Below are 19,016 nucleotides of genomic sequence, written 5' to 3'. Positions count from 1 at the left end.
GAGGGGCCGTTACCTGAGGGGAGTACGGTGGGTAGGGACGGGATCATTCCTCCAGTGGTACCGTAAAAGCCGGTAGCGAAACTCTGTAAGAGTCGTTGTGGAGTTTTAGAAAGTAGGCTTTCATATTGCAGCGCTGGGCACACATGCGAATAGTTTAGTGGACATGAGTGTGCCCATTGCCCGAAATCGTGTGGGTTATGTAGCTTTCAAGTTATATATATTCATTAGATTTCTATTTAGATAGTCATTACGTTTCCCGGAGACATCATACATATGCTAATATATGTTAATATACTATGCATTCGCCATGAAATAAGCCGGTGGTCTTTTAGGCGTCTCTAGCAGCGATCCATAGTTTTCATCCCTCAGGGCCCACGCATACTCACAGGGGTCTTCTAGGGAGCTGTGCAGCTATGTTGGTTTTGAGCTGGCTTGTTCTAATTTGTAGTCTTGTCCTTGTTCCTGTTATCTCTAAGAACATGCCTTGATTCTCTTACTACTTTCTTATCTTCAAACCTCCTTTTATCCACACAGAAGGCCACAGCTGCATATTCCAAAAGGTTATATTGACCTATCTTCCAACAGAAGGTTAGTAAAGCAAAAATAAGATATTTTAGGCTACAAGGGGAGGTACAGAATGGGGACAGGTATGAGGCTGTTCCCCAAAGGGGGATGGGGTATGTGGTGAGTGCTGTTCTCTTGGGGGGCATCCCCGAGGTGATGTGTGAGAACAGGGCCATCTCTGAGGGGACATGATGTGGGGACAGGGCTGTTTCCCTGAGGTGATATGGTGTGGGGACAGGACCTACTCTGAGGGGACATGATGTGGGGACAGGGCCATCCCTGAGGCGATGTGGTGTGGGGACAAGGCCATCTCTGAGGGGACATGATGTGGGGACAGGGCTGTTTCCCTGAGGCGATGTGGTGTGGGGACAGGATTGTTTCTCTGAGGGGACATGATGTGGGGACAGGGCTGTTTCCCTGAGGTGATGTGGTATAGGGACAGGGTTGTTTCTCTGAGGGGACATGATGTGGGGACAGGGCTGTTTACCTGAGGCAATATGGTGTGGGGACAGGGCTGTGTCTGAGGGACATGATGTGGGGACAGGGTTGTTTACCCGGGGATGTAGTGTGAGGACAGGGTGGTCCCTGAGGGTTTGTGATATGAGGACAAGTGTGCCCACAAAGGGGGTGCAGTATCAGGACAAATCTGTTGCCCAAAAGGAGGTGTGGTTTGTGGAAGGGCCTGCTTCATGGGGAGCTGAGGACTAAGCAGTTGAGGTTCAGCTGTTTCAGTGTTGCTGTTGAGGGTCAGGTAAGTCTTTGACCACAAATATGGGAGCACCAGGGATGTCAGGGCAGGGATTTTACTGGGAAGTACATGACATGGGACAGACACAATGCTGTTCCTGCAAGTGAAATGTCAGGCAGGTTGTGCAGTAACATCTGTTCTTACTTTGGTGTCCCTTGCCTGGATCCTAGCAGCACAGAGAGGATTTTATAGAGATTATTTGGTTTCCACCCTCTTGGCTGCATCCCTAGACAGATGCATAGATGCTACATTACTGGGAAGTAGCTAATTACCATTTTCTGATGGTGGTGGTGGGGTAGTTTCATAGAGTGAATCAGTAGAAACAGAATTCCAGAGTCCTGCTGCTGTGTTTCCACATACTTAGTGTTTCAGGACATGGTCCTCTCCTAGGACCTTATCACTTTGTTTTCCTGACCAGGCCTAAATGAAGGCTACAACACCTTCATGTCATTCTGCTTTTTTCACACAGACAGCAGCATAGTACCTGTATAACTATCTTAGACATGTACAGGAAAGTCTTTTATAAGCATGCAAAATTTAAGCAGAGATCCAAATACATCCTGGTGTAATAGTATTATTATTAGTTGCCTGAGTTGTTGAGATGTACATATATCCTGTACACAATGGCAGGATTAGCAGGAAGGGAAATCTCAAAGAAGGTGGGATTTGATCCTGTTAGGTGTTTTGCTTTTGCTACAAGCACTGCAAGAGCCATTGGCTTTGATGTCTGACTGCACCCTGCTGTGGGCCAGACAGACAAGTTTTCCCAGAAGTGATTCAGGAGTGATTCAAAGGTTAAGGTGTAGTTAAATGAAACACACTTGTTTATAGTGTATATTAATTGAAATTGACTGAACTGATTAATGATCTGTCCTGATCTAATCTTTTTCCCTGGAATTAAAAGTCAATATGTGGAGCTTTAACTGTTTTAAAATTACTTTTATCATGTGGTTTATTCTTATGTGTGGGGGGGGTTTTAACATCTGATAATACATTGTATCAAATGATTATATGGACTGCAGTCACTGAGGATTAAAACGTACTTTCCAAAGGGTACTCAGCTGTGCTAGGCCTGTGCAGGTGAGCCGAGTCAAAAGGTGGATTAATACCACAGTTGTTCTCTTAGCAAATGAGAGATTGGAGACCTTAGGGCTTCAGAACGTTTGTTCAGGGAATGCAGGAAGGAGTGAGAAATGCAAGTCCTTCTGTGATTGAATTTGTGGGAAACATAATACCTCAACAAATGTTGCAGATCTAGTGAGGGAATTTACAAAGCACAGAGGTAAGGAATAGAATCCATGTATGTGAATGCGAAAGAAGCAATTGGGGAATAAGGACTTAATCACTAGGGAAGAGTACATAAGACAACAAAAGATGTCTAGGAAAAGTATTGGCAAAAATACATGAACCAGAGAAACTACTAAGAAAATCCATAAGATGAAAAAGCAAAACAAAACAAGGAAAAGGCTTACTTTCTCCAGGACTCTTGAAATAGCCAATTCTTTCCTGAACAGGAAAGATGGAACCATATTAGCAATATTTTATGCGTCATCAGATCATTTCAGTGTGCACACTTCTGAGCTTATATACGTATGTAATTTTTTCCCCTATTATAGAATTAATTATGTTAATAATGGTTGCTGTTGAGTAATTTAGAGGTAATAGTCCACACTAAGTGTTAGGTAAATAAGCCAGTTTGGATGAGACTGCTGTGCTAGAATGGAATGAAAAGGGTCAAGAAAGTCAACAGTGTCACAGTTCTGTTCTGACTTAGGGAGTCATTGGATTACTTTTTTTTAAAATTACTCAGTAGACAAACTGTTATTAGGTGAAAAAATAAGGTAAGGAGGACCCCCTCAATATTCTGTAGAGAGATACATTCAGTAGTTTGGGCAGGCAATTCACTTAAATTTAGGTATCTTTTTTGTGAGATAGATGTCTTACTTATCTCCCAAAGGCATTTTGGTGCCTTTTGAAACACAAGAAGCCTGATTTATTTGAAAAGCAGAGGCTTATGTTTCTTCCTATGTCTTTTCACAACAAAGCAAAACATGCATGGATATTGTCCATCTGTGGATAGGAATAGGACGCTGCCCCTTTCTCCTTTGCATACAAGGATATACCATCCTCTGACAGTTTGTTATTTTTCTTAAGTCTTGGTTTATCCTTGTTGATGCCTAAATCCCCTTTGTTATCTTCCAGAAGCTTTGGTCATCACTGTGGAATTTCTGGTATGAGAAGTCAGAGCGTCAGAGTAGAGAGAAGATCCTTGCTGAACTGCTGTAATCATGAAGACAGTGATTTTAATTGTCCTAATTATCTTCACTTTGCTGTCTTCAGGTAAGGCTGATGCAGAAAGGGAAAGAGAAAGGTGATCTCTGGGTGGGTTACCAGGATACAAACTGTAATGCATGCTTTGTTTTTTTCTTCTCTGCAAAGAAGTTGCAGCTAGAACTGTGTCTGTGATTTCCATTTGCCTGTATTTTTCCTTTTTTATCACTGGCAGATGGTGACCCTGTTAGTTTTGAAGCAGCTCGATACACTAGTTTCTTAGTAATTCAGTGACAGTCTGTTTCCTTTGAATAGTTGAGATCTTCGTACTCGTGAACACTGTCAAAATGATTCAGTGTTATTTCAAGCTGCTCTCCTTTGAAACCACAATGGGTTCTTTTTGGAATTGTGTTGAATTAACATAAAAACAAATGCAGTACTAATGTCTGATGCTATATTCAAAGAAATAAAAACTTTAATGTTTTAATTGTAAATATTATTTATTCCAGGTAATATTTTTGCTTGATATTAATAGATCGTGAGCGAGCCAAGTGCTTAAACATCTGGAAATGACAGTGTTAGAGATGTTGTAGTGTTTTCTATGCATTCAGTCCTGGTTTTCATTGCATGGTATAAGATTCTGTCAAGTTATATAACTGCATGCTATTTTTATATATAATAATTATATTTCTCCTTAAATACATAGTGTCTTCTTAAGATGCATATGATGATATATTTCAGAGTAGAAAGAATACAAAATAAGTCATAGTACATCCAGGATGGAATAATTGGAGCCTAAAACAAAAGAGGAAATCTTGTTGGTATGTCTGGACTCCCTTAAGATGCAGCTTTATAGTCAATTTAAACCAACCAAACCCTTGACTCCCCCTGGAAAAGGAGGTTTCACCTTCTCCTCCACTTCTAATTGCATCTTCCTATCTGCTGGCACTGTTTGTTTTGGTTTTTAATTGGTTACTTAGTTTTCAGCTGGAAAGATCTGGCAACTGAATAGTTCAGTTGCGCTGCAGTTCTGCACAGTGTTCCTGTGCAAGTTACTTAACCTCTTTGTTTGGCATTCAGCAATGAAGATAATTCTTACTAACTTCCTGTTCAGAAAAAGTAAGGTTTTGAGGATTTTGTTGTTAATGTTTATTCAATACTCTGTTCAATATAATACATGATTCTTCATTGTCAATAACCAAATAGTCCCTAGTTTCTGACTTTCATAGTGGGTGTTGTCATGGAAGATACACTTCTCTATCTTGATGGAAATCCAGCAAATTACTTGTCATTGCTGAAGAAACATTTAGATAGTACATTGTTTTAAAACAGAGGAAGGTTCAAGTCACAGAATTTCCATCATAATTTCAAATAGTTCCAGATCCTCACCTACTGGATTAAGGGGTTTGGTTTAGTCTGTTATAAAGTAGCATTCAATTGTGAAGTTCTTCCAACTTAAAAAATTCATACTTCTCCTCTGATCTAAGGTTTTCTGACCCTGGAGCTCTGATGTGGGTCTTATTACTTAAAATCGGGTAGTCTTTGTCTGGGGAAGGAAATACTGTTCTACCAAAGCATAGCACTCAGTGGGAAATGCTGTTCTACCGAAGTATGTAGCTCAGTGCTGTGAGACACCTGGGACTTGGAACACCAGTTGTCTGCTTAAACTACAACAATCTACTCTCTAAAAACTAAATTCAACAAAGCTAAAGCAACTTGACCCCCTGTCAACATCCTTCCTCCATATTTCTTGTTCTTTTGAAGGCTTAGATCTGAATGTCTTGGACTTTGTAACAGAAATATTAAGATTGCTACGGATAAATTATGTGTGGGACTATGTGTGTGTGAAAGCACCAGAGGAAACAGCAGGGCGAAGGTTAAAAGAATGGCCTGTATTGATAACCAATGACAAAACTGACAGCAATAAAACTGATAAGACGTGGGGAATGCATTGTTTACATCAAGATTAGAAGGTCTGGGCTCTGATAAGGTCACATCACAGTTGACTTGTTAGGAGAAGAACTTCAGTCTGATAACAGGAAGAGGGCAACAAGGTTACCCTGCATTGTAAGTGTCATTCCTCTTCTTGCTATCCCAACAGGAAAACAGATCATAACCATAAAGATGTCCTTGCCTTTGTTTCCTCATTCTGGATGGCAACCTTGCCTAAAATGCATGAAGTATAAAGCAAGGAAGATTCTGAGGCAAAAGTTCATGGCATAATGATTGTTGATTCTTGAAAACCTACCTAAAAACTCATTGGTTGCTGTCAGTAAAGAGGAAGCAAAGAGACATGCTAAAGCTCCAACAGCAAACATTCATTGTCCTCCATGTTAGGCAAAAGTCACCCTGGTCAGACTGCTTGCGGACATCTCTTGGGTGCCTGTAAATATGTGGATATGTAAGTGTGAGTGGGCAGAATCAACTTACTTGTGAAGTTAAATAAAATAAAATAAACTCCTTCTTCCAAAAGATCTGAAACTGAGGGTTGGGTTTTTTTCCCTAAATTCTACAAATCTTGACTTCTTTTTTGATTCTACAGGGAAGAAATTCCGATGGTGCACCCTTTCTGACCTAGAACAGAGAAAGTGTGCTGAACTGTCCAAAGCACTTATGGCTGTGCTGCCCCTTGCTGTCAATTCGTTTGCTAGAATTTCTTGCATCAGAGCCCACAATACATATGACTGCATTGATAAAATCAGGGTGAGTTCACAGAGATTTTTTGAACTGATTCTGAGTCCGAATCCTCTTTTGAAGAAGTAACTGGTAAACAGAATCCATGGGAGAATAAAATGATGCTGAAATTATGATATTGCATATATGACAAAGTACATGGTAGCTTGGAAAGCAAGAATTAAGCCCCATGAGCATTCTACTAGCTGTACTATTTTACTCCAGCTGATGTTCTTGCAGTCTACAGGAAATAAATAAAAAGCTGCTTGGAAATACATGGACAAAAACAAACTACTAAATTCAAACTTGCTCAGAGCATTCCCCTTGCTTCTGATCTGTGGGTTTTGGTCCTACTCTGACAATAACGAATATTTTCTCTTCCCTTTCTTCCCTGCTACTTTTAGCCCCTAGTCAGTCTTTTCTGATGTAAAGAGCAAAGCCTTTTCTCATATAAAGATCTTTAATTTGAATAAAATTAGACATCAGACTTTTTGTAAGTATAAGCTCTTGTATTTGACCGTTTCTGAAATGAAATTTTCATAATGATATATATGCTTTGAAAAAAATCATTAATTACAAAGGAAGATAAGCATTTCCTATAAAATAATTTCATTCACATGCCTAAAACTTGATTGGGATAGAGAATTTCAGTTTTCATTTTCATTCAGTCCCAGCTTCCTTCCATGGAGTCCAAATCTGACCTGGAAAACAAACCTAAGAAAACCATTCTTGTTGGTTCAGGGAATAATTTATTTCATGTTTTCATTCAGTCCTGCAATGGTTATTAATAGACTTCAGTTCCACTTCCTGGCAATATTATAGCCAGCAGAACTCGGAAAAGGATTTGGGGTCTTGTGGGAGCAGAAGGGGGAAACAGGGGTTGCCTTTTTTTTTAAGTTGGCATCAGAATTGTGTTTTTGGAATGGAAAGCCCAAAGAAGAGGGGGAAAACGATGTTACCGGAAAAGAACTGGTATTTTTCGAAGGTAACTCAGCCTTTCACCATGCTTTGTAGCAGGGATTCAATTAAAACCAAAGCAAATTCTTGTAAAAATCACCGGTTACTACTTCTCAGGCAGAAACTACTCTTGAAGCTGCTCTGTTTGTTTCCCTGTAAACTTGTTTTGAGGGTTTTGCTGTTGTTTTCGAGGTGAATAAAGCAGATGCTGCCTCCTTGGATGCTGGAGATGTTTACTCTGCTGTAAAGCTGTATGGTTTGACAGTGGTGGCAAAGGAGGTCTATGACCAAGGTAGGTTCATGAAGCAAAAGAATAAGCTGTACTTCCGTTTGGCTAATAAATTTCTGTGCAGTGAAAGGCACAAGAATTTTAAGAATTCTTGAAAAAAAGTATATACATTTTCATTGACTTTAGAAGAGTATGGAGGTGACTAACAACTGTTTCCAAAATACTTAGTGATGATGAATAAAGTAGTAGTGGTGCTTTGTATCTAGTAGCCTTTCTGCCTGTGGTACTGTCACTATGACAAATTGACTGTATCTACCCCTGCCCATAGCACTGGTGTACTGGAGTTCTACATCTTGTAGGGAGTAAGAAGGGTTTTATTCCCTCTGTGTCAACTCTTATACCATACTCTCTGCTAGTGTAACTGAACATTCACTAGAGGTCCCTTAAGAGATTAGCTTTTCTCGTGCATTAATTTTCTCCTTCTCACCCTAAAGAGACAAGAATATACGGTGGGAAATCTTGTTACGCTAAGATTCCTCTTAATTCCTGGCAGACCTGAAGAGCCTGTGCAATGAATGACTTACAGGGCAAGAATAAATAAGTCTGAGCCAAAATCAAGCATACAGTAGAAAATACTTGTGGGACATGAATCTGAAAAGGAAGCCAAAATAGCAGATGGATGTAGGAAGAGATGTAGGGGGATGGTATGAGAAGTAAATTTTCTTTTGGCTGAAGAACCATGAAATCATAGCGGAACTGTTATGTTTCAGGTGGTAGGTATGTTCTGAGGATAAGACATAGGAGTTCTTCCCATTGCAATACCTAAACAGCGTGATACAAATGTTCAGATTTCTTGAGAAGCAGTTGCATTGGATGATGGAGTTGGATGATCTGTAAACCTTTTCCACCAGGTTATTATGTTCTGCTTTGCACATCACTTGCATCGCTCAGTTTGACAAGGTGCCATGTAGCCAGTATATGATAAAGTTCCTGGCATGAGTACCTGTGTTTCATGTGCTGAAGTGATTTTTTTCCTTTGCCATGTTCACAGAAATAGTTGAACTCCTGTGCACAGATGGAAGCTGCAGAATTGGGATTTAGTTATTTCTGAAACATATTTTGTCCAGTCACAGGAAATTGTGTGTTTGCTGTGGCGATTGCCAAACGAGGAACTCTGGATATCCAAAGGCTACGAGGTGCACGCAGCTGCCACAATGGAGCCAGATGGACATCAGGCTGGAATATTCCACTTGGCTTTCTCCTTGCAAGAAATGATCTTTCCTGGGATGAAGCACAGCCTCTGAGCCAAGGTGGGTGAAGGGAATCGCCTCTGCCCTCAGCAAAAGTGAGTGAAATGCTAGCAGATGTAGAATGAACTGAGCTATGTGGAAATTGAAGCAATTTTGTGGATGAGATATCCTCTTGGAGTGTTTTTGATACTGGCTTTTAGGTCTCTTCAGAAATTTTCTAGCAATCTCAAAGCAGCAGAACTGTTACCGAAACAGGAAATCTTCATCTTCTTTATGCAACAGGGAAAAAATCTTTGCAATATCTAACCAACACAAAGATTGTTTTAAACAAGCAAAATTTGATCACTCTGTTTCCAGCAAATGTTTTGAATTTGAAGTTTAGACAATGAAGCTGCATTTGCTGATTTGTTTTAAAGCACCATAGTCCTAGCTATGTCCACAATATGCTTGGCCCCTTTTCCTTCTTCCATTTTTTCCCATTTGACTATTTTTCTTTCTTTTTGGTGGTTTTTTTCCCCCTTACATCTGAAGTAATCAGTGAGTATTTCAATGCAAGTTGCATCCCTGGAGTTGGTGTTGCTGCTCCTCGACTGTGTGCTCTCTGCCAAGGACAAAAGTCCTATGTCAGAGATAAGAACCACTTCTGTGAGACCAGCAGTAATGAACCCTTCTATGACTCTGAGGGTGCCTTCAGGTGAGCTCTGTGACACTGGTACTTAACTTATATTCATGGAAAAAGAACTTGTGTGGGAAGAAAAGCCAGGTGATGTTAATGGGATGGCATTTGTCTTTCTACAGATGCTTGAAGAATGGAGTGGCAGATGTTGCCTTTTTAGATCATCTAACAATTACAAGTGCCACCGGTAATTCTTAAGAACTCAGATTCCTTTTAAACTCTGGCTGTGCTCTTTACTGCACAGAAGTTTGGAGGATATACCTATATTTGTGTTGTTTCCAGGGAAAAGTCAATCTCTCTAAGCAGTTCAGTGGTATTTCTTGGCTCTCCACACAAGTCAGAAGGGAAAAGAAGAGGAAAGAATAAGTGAGCAGTAATTGCTCACAGGAGATTCTTAGAATAGGAGTAGACAGATGTTTTTATACAGGTGATTTCTTTAGCCTAAAGTCTCTGAAGCAGATGTCAGCATTTGCATTGCCTGAGTTATGATAATCCTTTTAGAATTCAGTGTATTGAGCTGCTAGAATGTGCAGTTCCTGTATACCTGTTTGGTATTTTTAAACTCAGTCAAGCTCTGTAGCAACACTTTTGAAGGTGGTTAGCACTAGTTTTTCCAGGTAAGTATTTTTAAACAAACATATTTACAGGGTACAGCTTAAAGAGTATTTTGGAGCACCTAGGGCTGAGGTCCCTCTGTTACATGAAAAGCATATCAAAGACAGTTTTCCAAGTGGGCTTGGTACACTGTGCTGCTTGCATGCTCTTTGCGCAACCTCCTCTGAAAAACGTTTTACCTTCTACTGCAGTGCCTGCTGCCAGGTCATGTCTCACTTCATAGATTCATGAGTATCCTATTGTTTCAGACTCAGAACAACAGGAATATGAACTCTTATGTCCCGATGGGACTACAGCTGAGCTGACTGAATACAGCACCTGTAACTTGGGCAAGGGACCTGGCCGTGGAATCGTCACCCGCCACAACTTCCAGAAGATTACCAACAAATTTCTTAGCATGATCCAAGTGAGTGGATCTTATAAGCTGTATATCTCCAGACACAGGAGAAATTTATAGTTAGTGTGAACAAAGTACTAAAACTTGGTTGTTCGGGGGAAGTATCTTGCATTGGCTTCTGGAAGAAGGTTTTACTTTTCTCTGAAGTGTTCTTCTGTAGAAGGCTGGGAATAAATAAGTAAAGAAGGGAAAGATGCTGTAACACCCAAACTGGAAAATAGCTAACGATGTGTGTTCATCCTGCCCTGGAACTTATGTCGACCCTTATGTAGCTGAGGGAGACACATAGGTTCAGGCAGTGTTCACCTTTGTTCCTCTCTTTTTCTCAATATATAAATAGTATCTGTTACCTTGACATCCAGGAATCTGAAGCTGAACCTGAAATGCATATGTAAATGCAAATTTGAAAAATTTATGAAGTCATCCAGGCCTTAAAATAGTCCAGTAGACACTGACTAATTCAGCCTAGTGTGCTGGGTTGTGCAGTCACACAGACTGTGGTAGATAGGAATTGTACAAAACCTCTTTATTGAGAGATCTTCATATGCCTTTTTCAGTGCACTTAATAACACATATCTTAGCTGTGTTCCCCCATACCTAGCAATGGCCGTGCAGCAGTGTTCCCAGTATGCTTCTCAGTGATTTCTTCTCTTCCAGTATCATCAGGCTGAACTGAGCTGCTTTGCATATGGTACTTCCCCATCATAAAGCGCAAGATATCGTGCACTCCTTTACTGCAATGATCTTTATCATAGATGTTTCTCACTCAGCTATACTCCCTCTGTTGTCTTTCCAAGGTAGCAGACATTGAGCACAGCCCAATAAATTGGAATAACTAAGATGGAAAAAAACTCTTCAGAAAAGTGAATCATATAATGCTTGTAGGACTGGGGTCATCCACTTGCTGCAGTATCTGTGGGCTTTGTCCCAGTGTGATGGAACCCCAAGTACTGTGTTACAAACCATTGATATGAAGGGAGGGAAGGATAAGGCTGCTTGTTACTGGAAAGATGAGAAGATTTGTTGCAATTAAAAGTCTTGTTCTTGTCCTAGCGCCTCTTTGGGCGAAAAGGAAAGGAAAGAGCCAGATTTGAACTCTTCACTTCAGGACCCTTTGGGGGAAAGAACCTGCTGTTCCGAGATGCCACTCAGCACCTGCAACTTCTCGAGGACCAGCTAGAGATTGCCTATGTCCTTGGTCTGGATTATGTAGCTCTCCTTAAGGGACTAGGCCATGAAGGTGAGAAGCCTTCCAAAGGGCTGTAGCTAAGGAAAGGGAAGAAAAAGTTGTCTTTCCATGTTATTCCTCCCAGCCAGGCACAAGCGCATAGACTTAAATGTCCCCTTAACAGAGAACAGATTGGTGCATAGGTGATATGGTCTCACTGTGTTCCTTCCTTCTCATTCAGGGAGCTCTTTGGATAACAGTGTTGTGCGCTGGTGCTGCATCAGTGATGCTGAGCTACGCAAATGTGAGGAGTGGGCACTGAGCATCAAATCTGATCCATTAGTCTGTGTCCAAGCAACTTCCATGACCAAATGCATTGAAATGATCAAGGTAGGGGTCTCCCTGTGGTCAGAGTATATGATAAGACTGCACAGGGTGTGTATGTCCTTGTCTGAGCTGAACAAGAGGACAAACAGCTTGTACACTAAAGGAACTGGTGGGAATGAGAGGGAATTTAGGGGAATTTCCAGCCAACAGGGAAGTACAACTGCTTGATTACACAATTCATGCCAATCCTGGTTTTGTTATTCTCTCTGATGCTATTGGCAGAGTAGTGAGGCTGATGCAGTCACCCTGGATGCAACACATGTCTACATTGCAGGGAGGTGTGGATTGGTGCCTGTAGCTGTAGAATGTTACGGTGAGTGCTCATGTGACCTTAGAAAGAAGGGAGGGAATAAAAAACCTACCATTAAAAATATAGTTAAATTTCCCCAGTTTGTGATGTTTTGTGATGGAAGCAGAAATTAATATATATGTCCAAATACTCTTCCTAGCTCTTCCACTAACTGGATTTAGCATTTGGTCTAGCTATTTGTTATATTTCTTTTACATATATATATATATATATATATATATATATATATGTAAAGGGGACAGAGATGCTGACATAGCTCAAGAGGACTGCAAGGTTTTTGATGGGGTGCTGCCATGTAATAGGGATGACAGCAGTGACAAGATCCTTAATGGTTGTTTCTCCTCTCCAGGGGGAGATTGTGTCCCAGCTGCTGAGAGCACAGAGAAATCAGGGAAACTAATTCATCTTAAGCACAAAGGTAACAGAACAACTTTGAGAAGGCGAAAAGTTTAGATTTTCCTGAGGCTGCCTCTAGGATTTATGTAGGAATGTATTTGCATGTTGTTTTGGGAAATAATTTCCTGTGCATGTTCAGTAGGCAGCTAGGACAAGAGCTTTGTGGCTAAGCAAAGAATGCAGATCCTGTACTGTAACTGAAGATGTCCTGACAGGATGAGGGAGAGAAGAGGGGGGTTATACCTGTCTGGAATACTTAATTGCCTTGGTATAACTGGTTATTGTTGTTGTTTTACAGCATTGCCACCTGTTTATGCTGTTGCCCTAGCTAAGAAAAACACCAAACAGATCAACATCCATAACCTTAAGGGAAAGAGATCCTGCCACAGTCACCTGTATAGTCCTGGAGGGTGGTTGATTCTTTCCAGATACACAGTGGGAGCTCTGAAGAATGATACTGAGATCTGTGACATTGGCTCTGGTAAGGGCTGCTCTACGTTACCTGTTGGCTAGACCATGGAAATGTGAAACCCCAAATTTGGGAGTAAAATGGAGATGGCACCATGAGGATTTGATCAGGAAATGATGATTGCAGTCTCAGAGGGTGTTGAAGCAGCTCTTCCTCCTATCTGACTATTCTTCACACTGTTTAGCCCTCTCCTTGCTAGCTATTAGGATGGAATTCTATTCCTGTCTTTTGTGTGAAGAGGCTTTGGAATACCTTGCCTTAATCTCACCTCAATTTTCTTTATTCAGCTTATCAGAATTACTTTTGGAAGGGCTGCATGCCAGGAGCAGATGGAAACTTGTGCAAGGTGTGCATTGGAGACAGTGAGGTGGAAGGGGCTCGAATATCTAGCAGATGTGCTGCAGGTCACAACGAACATTACTATGGCAATATGGGAGCACTCAGGTAAGCTTTTGTCAGTCAGAAATGCAGAGCAATAGCTAGAATTTGCTTATTATTTTGCTGATTGTTTTCTTTGGAGGTTTGGGGTTTTGGTCTTGTTAAGCAACTGGCTGTATAAACTTCTGCTAGCATGTATTTTGTTTTGGTTGCGGTTGCTATGGGAACATTCAACTGATTGTTGATTTAAAACAGTCATGAAACCATTTCCAGGGCAAGACAATGCTTCCAAACATGCAGGGCTTGGAGCATTGGTACAGACTCATTGAAGAGAAGGGATGAAAGATAGAAGGTCAGAGAGCAGAAGTGATGTGGTAAGAAGCAGTGTAAGGTACAGGAGGTAATTAAATAGACTGAAGATATTAAAAAAAATAGTTGAAGACAGAGGCAGAGAAGAATATTAAAGATTAAAGCACTCTTATAATATATATATAATGCATTTAGTTGAATTACATTCTCTTTCATGGCTAGGCACAGTTGAGGCTCCATAGACATTGTGCCACACTTTGGCTTGGGAGCTGCTTTAAGGGATGTAAAGGATGTGAATGCTCTCCACTGAGATCTATACTAACACCACTAACTTGTTCCATATAACAACCACGTAAGTACAGATGAGAGGGATACTTCCAGCTGCTCCTGGTTTAGCTTCAGGACTATCCAAATGTCAGTCATTATATAGCAGCTGTCTCTGATATCTTGGTTTTTTTTTTCCCTGCACTAGATGCCTAGTTGGCAACCCCAGTGGAAGAAGCTTCGGAGATGTAGCTTTCCTGGAACATTCTAACCTACTCCAGAACATACAGAGTGAGATGCAGATACTCTCTTTTCCTTTGAGAATGTTCATTAGTGTCAGTTACTTCCCACACAGGGACCATCACTCATGAGAATCAGCTTTTGCAGGTTTAATCTAGGTCCGTGGTTTGTGGCTGGAAAATTGCAAGAACCTTCCTTCAAGTAGGTGCTCCAATAAAGCTCAAAATTCAGATACTGTTCCGTTTTAGAGAGGAAAGAGGAAGAATCATTGGGAGCATAACCATCCTTGGAGACTGCACTTACTTTTTGAAAGCTCAAAGCTTTAAAAAGCAAGTGACTTTTCCTACCAGACCTTCTTCCATAGGCAGCCATAGTGCATGTACCTGTTTTTTTTAAATCAAAGTTTCAGGAATTCAGATGGCAGATAAGAGCAATGCTGTGGGCTGTTTGTGCTGGGAGGTGTTCTATGCCTTCATCATGACACGGCAAATTCTTCATGTTGTTTCACAGGCACTTACGGAATGAACAGTCCAAATAGCTTAATAGATAAAAAACCTGCAAGTTGTTTTGCCTTTCACAGTTCCTAAAACATTGTTAGTACACTATGAAATATTTAATTTTCTCTGGGAAATACTGATCTTAGCAACCGTCTAGCAATTGGATTTTGTTGAAAATGGTTTTAGTTACAGTAGCTTAAATCCCTTCATTATGTCTACTGCTCCAACAACCAAAATAATGCTACCTTTGCATGGAGTTGAAGAGGGAGGGAATCCTCATTTTGTTCAGCCTGACAAAGCACACTGAAATTCTATTTTAGGCAATTTCATAAACAGGAGAGACTTTTCTAAGAGAGGAATCTCCGTAAAATCAGGTGGAGGTATAAGAACCTGGAAAATCACAGGAATTCATGCAGCGATGAACAGTTTGTCTGAGGAAGCAAGGGACATGCAGCGTGAATTACTTTCTTTTCAGAAAGCAATCTGATTACAGATGAAGATAAGGCATGATAAGCTGTTCATATGCCTTGATAGTATTCTAATTTTTAGTTAATAGGTTCAGCTTAAGTTCACTGACCTGTTTCCTCCGTGAAAACACTACCCTGCTCCTTATGTGTTCCTAAAAAATGACAACATAGCGTGCTGCATTTGTTTTGAACATATTAGCTAAACTTCTTCCTCTCAATTTTTTAATGTTTTGCATGAGAGTCACCTTGCCTTCAACTTTAATTTTTTAAAAGGATTTACTTTCATTTAATCTTTTCAGATCTGGACAGCTCTGGTTGGGCAAAAGGTTATACCCCCATTGACTTTGAACTCTTGTGTCCGGATGGAACACGTGCTGCGGTCACAGAATGGGCAGGCTGTAACCTTGGCCCCATTCCCCCCAGCACAGTCATGACTCGACCAGTTACTGTCACTAAAATCTATGACTTTCTAATGAAATCCCAGGTAAGATATATTACAAGGAAAAAGTTATAATGTTATCACTTGTTATATATGGCTGCTGAAAACCCTTTCAAGATCAAAGCTTTATATGCTAAATACATAAAGTGCCTTCAGGTCCAATATAAAAGAATTAAGAATGTGCATAGGAGGTTGAGAAAATATTTATTTGGATTCTCTAAAAGGGCATTTTGGCAGCAGTTGCCATTCTGCAGTGGTCAGACTTTTGCTGAGAAATCTGCTGCTGCAAAACTGCATCTTTTTGTACAAAGAAAGACAGTGCTAGGTGAAAGTGGAACGTTTTTTCTGCTAGATCTTGCTGTAAAACTGAGGGTCACCAGCCTAGCCTTGCCAATTGTGATCCAAGCTGTGGAACTTATTTCCTTTCTGTTTAGGAATCTCTGGGAAGCAAACTGGATTCTGAATTCAATCTCTTTCAGTCATGGAAGTATGGTGAAAGTGATCTGCTTTTCAAAGATACCACTCAATACCTTGTCCATGCAAGTCACATGAACTATCAGGACATTCTTGGAGTGTCCTTCTTTCAGCTGGCAGAATCAGTGTTTAATTGTACACCTGCAGGTAAAGTCAAGTTCTTGATTGTGAGATACAGAAAAATGCAAAGCAGGCAGCCTTCTGTGCATAGCTATTGCCGTTTTATTTAGACTGAATGGAGAAGTATGTTCTACATAATCCTGTCACTAACAATTTTCCAAGGAGTACTGTGTTTGGAGCTCCTTTAGAGCCTCTTACAACTCCGATCCAAAAGCACTGAAACTGGAGCTCCACAGGAACAGAATAACTAATACATTTTAGAGCAAATATGAGGTTATCGAAACAAGACTCTTTTGCTCCCACTCTGAAATTTTCCCCTTCAGTTCCAAAGATCAGTTCATTTCAATATGCCAAACGTGAGAAGAAGATAAGAAATTTTATATCTAATTCCTGAATTAACCTCAAAATGCATTAAGTAATTTCCTTCTTAAAAAGAGCACAGTAGAGAACTCAAGATCAAAACCTTTATAAATTTAAGGGATGGCTTTTTCATTATTTTCCACTGAAAGATGTATGAAGTATGCATTTGGCTATCACTAAAACTGAAATTGTCCATGAGCCAGCATCAAGCTGTTTTGGGATCTGAAAATCTGTATTGAAGTAAATTAAGATTACACAGTAAATTAGACTTCTGAGTCTAAGTTGTTAAAGAACTGAAATTCAGAAGGGGGATTTGACCTCTATTCTGCTGTTCTAGTGAATAGTATCTGAAGAATTTGTTATTTTTAAAGCTGCTAGCATCTTTAAGTGTATACTTTCTTGGTGGTTTGTAGGCATCTTGGACTTCTGCAAACAGGACATCTGTGCATCCTCATCAAACTGATGGCTAAGACAGAGGCTTTGCAAGGCACATCACCATCAATACTGAAAAAAAGGAAATAGCAAATCCAACCTACCCAAAGCAATTTAGCAAGGAAACAGTCATCTCTAGAAATCTATGCTGGATACTCTTTTTTTTTTGGTTGTTTGTTTTTTTTTAAAAGCAGACTTCATGTTTATGATAATGTAATACTACTCATATGTCAGCCCTTTCTTGTTTGGAGCATCACATCACATTGAAAAGCACAGGCCAGCCTGCATAACCCACAGGACAGAACTAGGATCAGCAATTCTGTTCACCTCCTACGGAGAAATTAGCAGTTTTGTGGAAATAGCAGGGCCAATACCATGGACTAAAATACAGACTGTCATGAGTGGCACAGGTTAGTTGGCAGCAATTTACCTTGCTTGTCTTATAAACTGTTTCCATGCAAAAAAACAATCAACTGACATTTTGGTAGTTGTAGCATTGTCCTCCTATATCCATGATTTTGATTGCAACTAGAGAGTCCTTGCTGAATACATATATATGCTATAAATTGTATATGCAATTGCCATCAGAATCAGTAGTATTTTCTGCTTTTAACTGGGAAGAAGTATTTGCCTTTTTAATGAAGGATTTATACAAGTAAATAAAAACATTTTTCTCTCACTAATGAACATATTAAGGCGTCTAATAGCCAACAGAAATGGATGCTTGCAGCCTCAGGATGAAGTAATGGATGTTCATTCTCACCAAAGACTCCAACCATTACTTAATAGTACACTGACACTTTGAATCTATGACACTTCAAATCTATGATTCTATGAAGTATCAAAATATGATTTATCAATTAAACAGCATTAGTTTTACAAGCAGAAACTAACTGAACATGTTATGAAGCCTTTTGAACAGAATGTATAATGTATTTGCTTTGCCTGTTAGTGGCAAAGATTTAGAGTGAATGGCTCTTCACAGGCAGGGCCCATTTCAGTTTGAAAGAGTTAATAATCTTCTGCTCCCATACACCCTGAACCAGGCTTAAGATTTAAGGTTAAGATTTTTAATTAAAAAAAAATAAATTGGAAAAAATTTGCATTCTGACCAGTAGCAAGCGTTTTAGATTCAGTGAATCTTAGCTGAGACTGTTCTATATCTCATTTGTCTCTTTGTTTGACATTGACTGACTAACTAAATAAAGAACACAGAATGCAAGTCCAAACTCATCTGCCTTTCAGAGAAGAAGGGGAGAGCTAAACAGTGAATGAAGCAAGTCCCAGTATGGCAAGAGGAAAATCCTTATATACTGTGCTGTAGCCAGCAAGTTGTAGGCCTAAAGCAGAAGAGCAGGATGCTTGTTTAGGTCTCTGAGGTGCTCCCTTCCTTTCTTTACTGGAACTTACATGCCACCTGCAGGACCCACGTTAACACTGCACTTCAGAAAAGGGAGTTACGAGAACAGAGCGAAATGCATCTGCTAGCTTTGTTTTGCCAAAAGCAGCATGCAGCTGAATAGTAATAGATTGAAAATCTGGGTTATACACAAGATCTTACGGGTGGGAGGGGCAGGGGAGTTTTTTTCTTGCATGGACATTACAGGTGCTTAACAGGCCTTTTTGATGTTCCTGTGCTTCAGCTTTGATTCAAAAGCATCAGCCTGTGATGACTTGCAGGCTGTAGTACCTGAACCACTGGCCTGCTCCTTCAGTTCTGAACCTAGCAGGAACTGCCTGTGCTGTCTTGGCTCCTACTGCTCTACTGCCTTATGAGATGGATGCTGTCTGTCTCACTGCTGTGAATAGCAGCAGCTAGGATCACGCTTGAAATCCCCCTGGTCTATTACTTTCCTGCTAAAGCATGGCTACGGATGAATGAACTCTAGAATTGCTGCTCCATGAATCACCACCCGCCCAATCAGT

At 40.3% G+C, this 19,016-nt stretch overlaps 1 protein-coding gene across 1 annotated transcript; it reads left to right on the top strand.

The window, feature by feature from the left end:
- The first annotated feature begins 13 nt into the window (after nt 1-13).
- LOC308065680 (serotransferrin-2-like) lies at nt 14-19,011 on the top strand. The gene is made up of 17 exons (XM_080391865.1): nt 14-3,652; nt 6,126-6,286; nt 7,406-7,505; nt 8,570-8,752; nt 9,224-9,386; nt 9,491-9,555; nt 10,232-10,389; nt 11,434-11,620; nt 11,790-11,938; nt 12,158-12,248; nt 12,595-12,663; nt 12,940-13,122; nt 13,398-13,554; nt 14,270-14,352; nt 15,565-15,749; nt 16,139-16,325; nt 17,072-19,011. The coding sequence occupies exons 1-17, from the start codon at nt 3,601-3,603 to the stop codon at nt 17,119-17,121; spliced, it is 2,223 nt and encodes a 740-aa protein (XP_080247991.1). The 5' UTR covers nt 14-3,600; the 3' UTR covers nt 17,122-19,011.
- Nucleotides 19,012-19,016: the final 5 nt, after the last annotated feature.

The sequence above is a fragment of the Falco punctatus genome (assembly GCF_963210335.1).
Source record: "Falco punctatus genome assembly, chromosome: 1".
NCBI lineage: Eukaryota > Metazoa > Chordata > Aves > Falconiformes > Falconidae > Falco > Falco punctatus.
Note: the sequence above shows the minus strand (reverse complement) of the source record. Positions and strands in the feature narration are given on the sequence as shown.

What these genes read in the sequence shown, in the direction of transcription:
- LOC308065680 (XM_080391865.1), top strand. Translation starts at nt 3,601, where the DNA reads ATGAAGACAGTGATTTTAATTGTCCTAATTATCTTCACTTTGCTGTCT. An exon ending in GACTCTGAGGGTGCCTTCAG is followed by an intron (nt 9,387 to 9,490) that starts GTGAGCTCTGTG and finishes GTCTTTCTACAG; the next exon opens with ATGCTTGAAGAATGGAGTGG. An exon ending in GATCTGTGACATTGGCTCTG is followed by an intron (nt 13,123 to 13,397) that starts GTAAGGGCTGCT and finishes TTCTTTATTCAG; the next exon opens with CTTATCAGAATTACTTTTGG.